At 45.0% G+C, this 10,139-nt stretch overlaps 1 protein-coding gene across 1 annotated transcript in view; it reads right to left on the reverse strand.

Annotated features, from left to right (window-relative positions):
- Nucleotides 1–10,139, reverse strand: part of LOC102680478 (probable G-protein coupled receptor Mth-like 1) — a 151,194-nt gene that overhangs the window by 80,769 nt on the left and 60,286 nt on the right. Inside the window, exon 4 of the mRNA XM_006616286.2 lies at nt 8,865–8,943. Coding sequence (XP_006616349.1) covers nt 8,865–8,943 — 79 coding nt within the window. The remainder of the gene's footprint in view (nt 1–8,864; nt 8,944–10,139) is intronic.

Consider the following 10,139-nt stretch of genomic DNA (forward strand, 5'->3'; position numbering starts at 1 on the left):
ATCCCTCTGCCTCTGTCGGAGTAATTAAACCCTGTGGAGAGACGGGGGCACAGTCCATTGCTCGCCGCCGGTTCTTTCACGACGACGTCGGCCCGCGACGCGACCGAGCAAAGAAGAAGCCGCACCGAACCGTCTGCGACCAACAAGAGGACCAAGTTTCGACGAAACCGAGTGCGCGTATGAGTGTTACTGTACAACCAGTAAAGCCTCTCCTCGCGACCTCCACGAACGAACGAACGAACGAACGAACGAACGAACGAGGAGGCTTCAAAGGGAGAAGAAGGCTCGGAGACTGCGAGGTCTTCGATGTTTCTAAACGTCTCGAGTGATTCACTGGTCGAGTCACGGACATCCATAATACGAGGGAGGCCCGGTTGACAGCCGGCTTAATAGATTGAGCTGGAAACTGCAACGGTAAACTTGCGCCGGCGATTCGTCTATCTTTACATGGACAGGTCGTTGACTAGCGCGCACGGTGGGGAAGGGGGAGGGGAGGGAGAAAAAGACAGAGGTTGGATGTTGAACCGAGAACCGGTAGTCACGTTGGCTTAATGCAATTTGCATGCATTATCTAACGCGGTAACGAGCAGTCCCGTGGAACGATGGAAAAGAAGAAGCAACGGACCAAGTCGTTAACCTCGCGCTCGCTCGCTCGTTCGTTCGCTCGTTCGCTCGCTGATCCCTCGATTGTAGAGGGAAAAAGGGAGAGGAAGGAGGAGGAGGGCCGCATGGGGGGATGGAAACGGGCCGAGAGACGACAAAGCGATGTCAAAGCCGATCGACGTCCGGTCACGCCCTTCCACGTTTCGATTATACCGTCCATTTGCCGCGAATCTCTCCTTTTTTCTTCCACCCTTGGACAAATTCCCCTTAACGCAACCATCTTCGCTAATTTCATCATCAACGGAGACTGTATCAATCGGAGGATTATATTTAGACTCTAGGGCGCAATCGATCTATCACGATTGGTTCCTCGTTTCGACGAGACTTTATTGTTCTTCGATTTCTGCTTTTATTAGTATTACATCAAGTTAGCAAAGTTGTTCTAAATGGCAATTATTTACGATCCTTGAATTTTTTATTTTCTTCTACCCTTGGATCGATTCTCTTTAACGAAAATTCCATCATCAACGGAGACTATCAAACGAGAGATTATATTTAGACTCTAGGGCGCAATCGATCTATCACGATTGGTTCCTCGTTTCGACGAGACTTTATTGTTCTTCGATTTCTGCTTTTATTAGTATTACATCAAGTTAGCAAAGTTGTTCTAAATGGCAATTATTTACGATCCTTGAATTTTTTATTTTCTTCTACCCTTGGATCGATTCTCTTTAACGAAAATTCCATCATCAACGGAGACTATCAAACGAGAGATTATATTTAGACTCTAGGGCGCAATCGTCTCGACGAGACTTTCTTTTTTTTCGATTTCTGCTTTTATTACTATTAGATCAAGTTAGCAAAGTTGTTCTTAATGGCACTTATTTACGATCCTTGAATTTTTTATTTTCTTCTACCCTTGGATCGATTCTCTGTAACGAACATTCCATCATCAACGGAGCCTATCAAACGAGAGATTATATTTAGGCTCTAGGGCGCAATCGTTTCGGCGAGTCTTTATTGTTTTTCGATTTCTGCTTTTATTACTATTAGATCAAGTTAGCAAAGTTGTTCTTAATGGCACTTATTTACGATCCTTGAATTTTTTATTTTCTTCTACCCTTGGATCGATTCTCTGTAACGAACATTCCATCATCAACGGAGCCTATCAAACGAGAGATTATATTTAGGCTCTAGGGCGCAATCGTTTCGACGAGACTTTCTTGTTCTTCGATTTCTGCTTTTATTAGTATTACATCAAGTTAGCAAAGTTGTTCTAAATGGCACTTATTTACGATCCTTGAATTTTTTATTTTCTTCTACCCTTGGATCGATTCTCTTTAACGAACATTCCATCATCAACGGAGACTATCAAGCGAGGGATTGAGACTTGGTTTTGAGTCGAGGCTTGTTTTATTGTTCTTCTTTTTTTATTAATCTTCTCTCGAATTGGTATCTTTCAAAAATTCTATCAAAACGCTTTCTGCCTTTTAGAATAATTACTAATACATCAAATTCGCGAAATTGTTTTAAATGGCACTTAATTACAATCTTCGACGAATTCGTGCGTCTATTTGAATACACATATATATACGCGCATACCTCGTCAAGCCTCGCGGCACTGATTCTCCGCCCCGTGCCAAGAAATTTTTCCACGGGGATCTGTAGGCTCCTCATGGCGAACAGAAATAGGCGCGGTCCCGGTTACGCCGATGGATTATAAACACTTTCACCGCACGATTCCTCGTAAATCCCTGGATTACCCTATCTGCTTTCAATTTTATTCCATCGATCCCGTTCTCGATAGTTGCGCGCAAAAAGAAAGAATCGCGAAAGAATTTTTCTTTCCATATTCCGCGTAATTACGATATTTCTCTGTTTACTTATTTAGATGACGTCGAGTACGCGTTTGGGGCGAGCTTGAAAACGTTCACATCGTCTTTGCGACCAACAAATTCCTTCGTTTGTACGCACCCACGCGCAGCTTCTGTACACCGTGTATAATAAAGATATAAATAACGAGCTACCAAGAAGACAAATTAAACGAGGACAGGAAACAAGAATCATTTTCCTGCCCACTTCTTCATCATCGTTACGAAGAAGGAAAGGAGGATCCACGGATTGCATAGATAGGAAAAACTCGACAAGTGATACAACACGCGTTCGATCTTGGCAAATCTTGTCCAAAAGCAATTGGTGAAAAACGGGAGGCTTCGAGAATATGGTATATACGCATATTCTCGAACGGAACGAAGGAAACGATACTTGCACGTTGGCAAACACGTGGCCACGGGTCTTGACACGGTTGGTCGCTCGAGAGCAATATTTGGACTCGAGGTCGGGTCGAGATGTGTCAACAGAGGCGAGGAAATGGACTGGTCCGAACCTGTGGCAGAATTATACGAAACTTGCCTCGAGAACTCCATGGTGGGGGGGACCATGGACGACTTTCGCCTTGGAAGACGGCTCTCTTTCCCTCCCTCTCTTCACGTAGGCAGATGCGGGGACGCGAGAGGGTAAACCGAAAGCAACCGCAAACGTGACGGTCAGCGAGATATCTTGTTGCGTTCACAGTCTCGAGGAATCCTCGAAGATGGTCGTTGGATCCGAGTTAGGAAGTCTGCCGACCTACTACTCGTCGGGTTAAACTAATTTACCCGAGAATTCACCCTTAGCCCCTTGAAAATCTATCGAACTGGAAATCTCCTCTTCGAGATTCTCCCTCTCCTTCTCTCTCTCTCTATCCGTCTCTTCGTCTTTCTGGTAATCCGTAGTGTTCACGGATGTTCGCGCGACAAAAGAAGAGACGTTTCGAGGAGCGGGAAGAGGAGGGCGAAGGGAGATCCAGCGGGAACGGTTTAATTCGATTAATTAGTCCGGACGTCCGGGAGAATTGAGCTAAACGTTTGGTCGAGTTGCCGGAGAATTTTCGACGTAGGATCGATCTCGCGTAAGTAGACGAATAATTCTCTCTAAAAAAAGAAAGTATTAAATTAAGAAATTCTTCAAGACGTTGTACGTAAAAAAGCGCGATTGTGTTTTTCGTCTTCTCAAGATTTTCATAGATTATCATGGATCTTCCTCGCGAAAGAGAAACTTTTCTCGAATAATAAATCCACGTTAACCCTCACTAACACGTAGAATTTTATTTTCGATTCGAAGAAGATTCGGATGTAAAATTAAAAAAAAAAAAAAAAACAAAAACAAAAACGCATACACACACACAGAAATTCGTGGGTGCAGTCAATCGTCCGTAGGATGTAGGTCACACGCCCCTCTTGCCTCGCCGGCCCAACGAATTGCCGATGGACGGAGAATTAATCTATTTATAACCGACCCCCCCGACTAGAGATCGCTTTTCTATCGCCACCGGCAAAACGGTGGAACCCATTTCTCTGCTCCTTCGCAATATGAAGATTTCCCCGGCACGTTTTTTCTTTTCTCCTTTTTTTTCAGCGCGCACGGGGTAACGCGAGGGCAATTGGTTCGATCCGTTGGTCAAGAGATCCGGTGACTGCAGAAAATGAGATAACGGAATTAATGAGCTACTGTGTTCGAGAACAGAAGGGACCTTAATCAAGCTTCGTTGGGATGCGCGCCACGACAAACCGGCCGGTGTTCTTGATCACGTCCCCGAAGCGTCTCTGAAACTCCCTTTTCCTCCTTCCTTCACTTTTTTCTTTTTTTTTTTTTTCGTCTTCTCATCCGCCACCGCGCTTGCCAACTCCGCCTCGCCTTGGGTATCGCCTTGAATGCCTCGAGGCTCAAACTTTCTAGTTATGAAAACGAATCTTGGCAAAGAGTTGGGGAACGGATCGCGAATTCCCCTCGCTTCTATCAATTCTGTGATCCGCCACCGACGACAACGTCGGATCTTTGACCCAGCGTCCCGTTTCCTGATCGTCTTAAACGATATTAGATTAAGATCCGTGACGAGACTTTGCACCGGGGGTTGCGATTTAAACGCAAGGAAATGGAAATGGAAAGAGAGAGAGAGAGAGGCGAGATTTATCCTTGTTTAGCCGTTAAAATTGGTAAAATTTCTGCTGTGGACTCGTATTTTCTCAGTTTGCGAATCTTGAAATGTTTGAAAATACACAGATCTCGTATCGAGAAGTTTCGAAGCCAATAATAACGCGATAGATCTTCTCGGATCGTAAAAGACGAATAAAAGTAATTTTGATTATCCGTTTCTCCTTGTCTAGCTCCTTGTAAAAATTCTGAAAACATTTCTGCTACATTATGGACCCATATTTTCTCATATTGCCAATCTTTGAAACGTTTGAAAATACACAGATCTCGAAGCGAATAATAACGGGAATAGAATTCAGTGGATACGTTTTACATCCCGTGCAATATACATCTTTTTGCGAGGAATTATGCTGAGAGCGCATATATATTAGTAACGATCGATGCTATTAACTCGTTGGCGGTGTAGCGCGATCTTGTGTGGCAAAAGAAGCCGAGTCCCTGATGCAGCTATCGGGGACGAGATAAACGAAGTTAATGAGCCACTCTTCGAGAACAGTGAAGTCCCCTAACTAGCAACACGTACACGTGCACACGCGCACACACACGGTGGAAGGCCAATATACACTTGACCACGATCCTCGAACGATACATTCCGCCTTTGTTCTTCGTTCTGTCCCACTGTCCGACCATTGTTTCGCGGCCGAGATTAGACGAGTTTCTTCTTCGATCTTGACAATGATCGATCGTGCCTTTACTTCGAGTTAACACACGAAATCCGTGCTTTTTCGCCCTAACGATTTCCATTAACCTCCCTTCGAAAAACGATCTCCCTTCGTGACCAGACTTTCTCTCTAAAACTCATCCAAATCGTACGAAAAAATCTCCCCGATTTTTATCTCGTTTCTTCTTCATTTCATCCCTTTCTTATTCTTAAAAACAAAGCCTCGCGTAATATTCCACTTTCTATCTATAATTCAATATCATCTTTCGTCTTCTTCGTTAAGAAAAAATGTTTCCAAAATGTTTCGTTTCGATCATTCCTTTAAATTTAAATTCCTTCCCTCTCCTTTTTTCGTTAAAAAATCTTTCCCTGAAAGATTTCGATCAACTCCTTCTCTCTGTCATGAAATTTTTCTCGTGAAAATCCGGAGCGAGGAGCTCGCGGAGACAGAACAGGACACGTAAAAGGATACGCATCACGAGCGAGTTCTCTCGCGGAGGAGGTCTTCTCTACCAGCTAGGCTTGTAGGAATGCAAATTCGTTTAGAGAAGAAACGCTCTCTCGTTGAGTGCGCGCAAAAGTCGAGAGCAGAAGCAACGAGCGACGACAAAGACGACGACGACGACGACGACGACGACGACGACAAGGTCAATCTTCGTGGTGGATATTGGTCGGTATGCGAGCGTGCAACGACTTCGCTGACCGTGGGAAGCTGTCTTGGATGTTAGGTAATTGAAGAATTTCTCAGAAAATGGGCGCACGCGCGGAGCAAGTTTCGAAGAGTTTACCTCTGGCGAGTAAGAAGCGAGTAAGTCTTGCTCTTTCAGACTCTTCAAGACCAGCTGCCTTCTTCGTCGGCAATTAAGCGTGACGCGATGCCATCGATTCATGGATACCGTGCTTATACTTTAATCGCACGTGCAATTTTCCTAGGCGTGTTGAATACACGTCGGGAGGAGAGGAACGAAAAGTTCGTGGAAATCGGAGTTAAACTGGATGGAAACCACTGGAACGAGGTTTTTCTTCTTTACGAACCATTCTACCGAATGATTTTCAATAAATTTTTCTCAACTCGTAATTGAACTCGCTACACATTTTCTCAAGAGGAAATCCATTTATTGGAACGAAATTTTCCTCGTGAATGCCTTATGAATAATTCATAACAAACTCTAAGCTTCCATTACGAGAGGATGCGAAACAAAGACTCGTTTCATACGCATAATTCAAAAAAAAAAAAAAAAAAAAAAAAAAAAAAGAAACACGAGAATACACTAAACGAGTCCATCGATCATTACATTCGATCTCCTGAACCCTGAATTTGAACAAAAAGAGCAATGGCGCATCTTCTATTCTTACTATTTATCCCCGGATCATGACTCGTATAAACGCGCGTAGCACCACCTAGCGAATCGACACAAGTTCGGAAACAAAGAAATGCAATCGATAACCGAGATAGATGATGATTGCGCGGAACGGGCAGCAAGCGACGCAATTACTTTACGATCGACGTGGAGAATTGTTGCTCAACCCGTCCAATTATGAAGGCTCTCATAACCCAGCTAATTAAATTCGATAAATTATTGCCCGTTTCGACATCATCCATCGTGCCTCCTTCCTTTCGAATAAAGGTGGAGGCGAGCGCCGCCTAGGCGCGGATAGCGCGGGGAAAAACCGCGGATGAAACGGTTTAACCCCGGCGGGGTGGGTGGATCGGCGGGGCGCACAGCCGCAAATGACACCGAGCTAATTTTCCGGGCGGAAAATCACGAAGCCGGGCAGAGAGCAGGTAGCGTAAACGCAACGTGTCGGTGACACCTCAACAAGTGGATACGGAACGCGTGCGCACGTGTCGCTGACACACGTACCGCCCGTGTGTGTGCACGCTGCGAGAAAATCGCCGATAAAAGGGCAACGTATCCAAGTCATCGACGCGGATGCACCGTTTTTCGTTGCAACTGAGAATTGGTTTGCGCCACACCGCGATTTTAGATAAACTGGAAGGGTGAAATATTTTCTTTCCGTGAATTATACGTATTTCGAACGACTCGATCTTCGATTGAACTGGAATCATCGAATATCTTACGAATTTTCACGCTTAGATCTCTAACTCTTCCGGGAGAGTGCCTCGATTTAAGAAGAAGGGAAAAAAAGAAAACGAAAAAGTTCAAGTAAAGAGTATATAGCTGGTATAAGAAAAGAGAAGCAAAAAAGGGAAAAGAGACGAGTGGAGGGGAAAAAGTGGAGAAGAAAAAATGGCGAAAGAAGCGGAGGAAAGAAGGAAAGGGCCCGTTATGGCGACCGTATTGCATCCCATTAACCGGTCGACCGAGTGATCTTGATCCCATCTCTCACCGCGACGGCGCCCTGCTTCTTCCCCTTCCGATCCCTCAAACTCAAACGTGATCCGGCCGTTAACGATCGCCGCCAAGATCATCGCTCTACGTGTTCGGCGTAACGCGTAACTTCTCATCGCCACGACCGATTTCTCGCAAGCGTTGCCACTTGCTTCTTCGATCCCTACACGATCCTCGTGAATAAAGGTCAACACGCGATCATAGCGTAGCGTGTATACGATAATAAATCGTTAATCGTGTTACGTTAACAATCGCGATAATTCGATTCGTTTGTCGAGCTCGCGGGATGGAAGATAAAGACGGAATTATTTCAATCGCGACAGGATAAAAAACGAGCTTTTTTTACACTTTAAAACGATTAGAAACTATACGGGTTATCTATAGAGAAAGTTTCTAGGGAAATATAGGGAAGAATTCCGCTTCGATAAAAATGTATGATATATGTTTTTAAAGCGAACGTTGATGCGGTTTCACGCTTAGCAATGCAACCACCGTCGCATTTTCCCGCGCGATTTATCCTACGAATTGCTGCCAGATGGCGCTGCGGAGTTGCGTAAACGTAACAATTGCATAATCGCGAGCGGTGGCCTTCCGATCGAAGACGCGACACGAAACTCGGCCAGGTCGATAACCTGCAGCCCGGTTGTGTTAATTAACGGCGTACACACGAGCCACCGGGGTTACTCGTTCCTCCACTCGGGCCAGACTCGACGAATTCCCGTTACCAACCTCGTTTCGCCTCTGAAATTCTCTGCCAATTACCGCTCCGCGAATTTTCATAATTTTTTATTCCCTCGCTCGTCCTCCGCCAAACGGATGCTTTAATTGCAACGTGACGCCACCGCTTGTCGCGTGCCGTTCTATTTTTTTTTTTCCTCCTCTTTCCTCATCCTTCTTCTCTTCTTCTTCTTCTTTTTCTTCTTTCTCAAAAAAATGTTCGCACGGGGACACGTTTGAACGTTCGCGCTTTGAGTATTTCGAGCGGAGAAAATTAAAAGAGAAAATACGGAGGGAAAGGTGGTACGATCGAATAAATCTTAGCGGGGCACAATCGTTGGTAGATTCGATTCGGGGCCAGTGGCACGGAAGAGTACACACGTGGCAAAATCTCCCGCCGCAGATAGGCAACGTCGTACGTGCTCCGTTACTCTGTAGATGATCAGACAAAGGGGGAGGGGCAGATACATATATATATATATATATACTACACTCACCTGAACGTCCACCAGATGTTGAAGCACATCGTGTTCAGCCAGAAGAACGCGGCAAGGAAGAAGAAGTGAGCCATGATTGCTGAAACAGAAAAATGGACTCGGTTAGTACGTAGTTCTTTCATGGTCTCTCTAAGGAGAGGGCTCAAGGCCAGCCCGCCGCTTTTCTTCGTCCCTGGGAGAATTATTTTTCCCACGGAGCTCGAGATACGGAGGAGGAAATAACGCTTCGATAACGGAGCAGGAAATCGCCAGGAAGCGATTTTCTTTGGTCCCTTCTTAAAAACAAAAAATTTCAAATAATTATGAAGCGATCGCCAAGTTACAAACGATTTATTTATATCATCGATCGAATTTCAATCGAGAGACATAAAATGATATAAATAAATTATTCGATTATTCATCGTCCAACGATTAAACAGCCCTTTAAGACAAACTATTATAAAATATTATAAACTATTATAATGTCATCGTTCTCTCTTCAAGAAGCATATCTTGAGAACTTCTTACGACGATTCTAAATTCCCGAAGAACCACCAAGATCCCCCTAATCAACGAACCGGGTAGATACAAAAGAGCTCATCGACCTTCCAAACGCGTGCTTCCAGCTGACGGCACGCCGAACCCCGTCGAAACAAAAGGAGACAACGCCGATTCCCAGCTTCGCGATGAACTTTCAAAGATTCATGAAGGGGAAGAGGAGGGAGGAGGGGAAAGGTAGCAGGACCGTGGCTCATCCAGACAAAGCTCGGAGGGAGAGACAGCTTTTGTAAAGATCCGTTTGAAAAGACGGCCGCGCACCGGTTGACTGGGAACGCTTTCGGGGGTAACACCGGGGGTCTGGACTCGATAAATTTTTCACCCTGTCGTCCGCACTCGTTCTTAGAATTCGCGGTGGAGGGTGGAGGGATACAACGGGCTCGTCGAGGGATCCAGCCGCGATCTTGGCTTGGCATTAATTTCTGAAAGGCTAATCGCGAAAATCGATCGAAAAATACGATTTTTCTCTTCGATGAGTTTGCAAATCGGTTTTGCAGATTAATTTTTCAAAGTCTTAGTCTGGAGTGGAAACACGCGTCGACGAAAAATATACACAGGGGGGAAAGAAAACGGCCCTTTGAAGGAGCGAATCCCGCCTCCTTCTAAGTTTGCCATTAATTTCTGAAAACGTAATCGCGAGCGAAAACACACGTGGCAGAGAGACGTCCTTTCGATGGAGGACCCTTGCGAAAAGCGAAGAAAGAATACAAAAAAAAAAAAAAGAGAGAGAGAAAAGGG

The sequence above is a fragment of the Apis dorsata genome, unplaced genomic scaffold (genome assembly GCF_000469605.1).
Source record: "Apis dorsata unplaced genomic scaffold, Apis dorsata 1.3 scaffold_256, whole genome shotgun sequence".
Classification (NCBI taxonomy): Eukaryota; Metazoa; Arthropoda; class Insecta; order Hymenoptera; family Apidae; genus Apis; species Apis dorsata.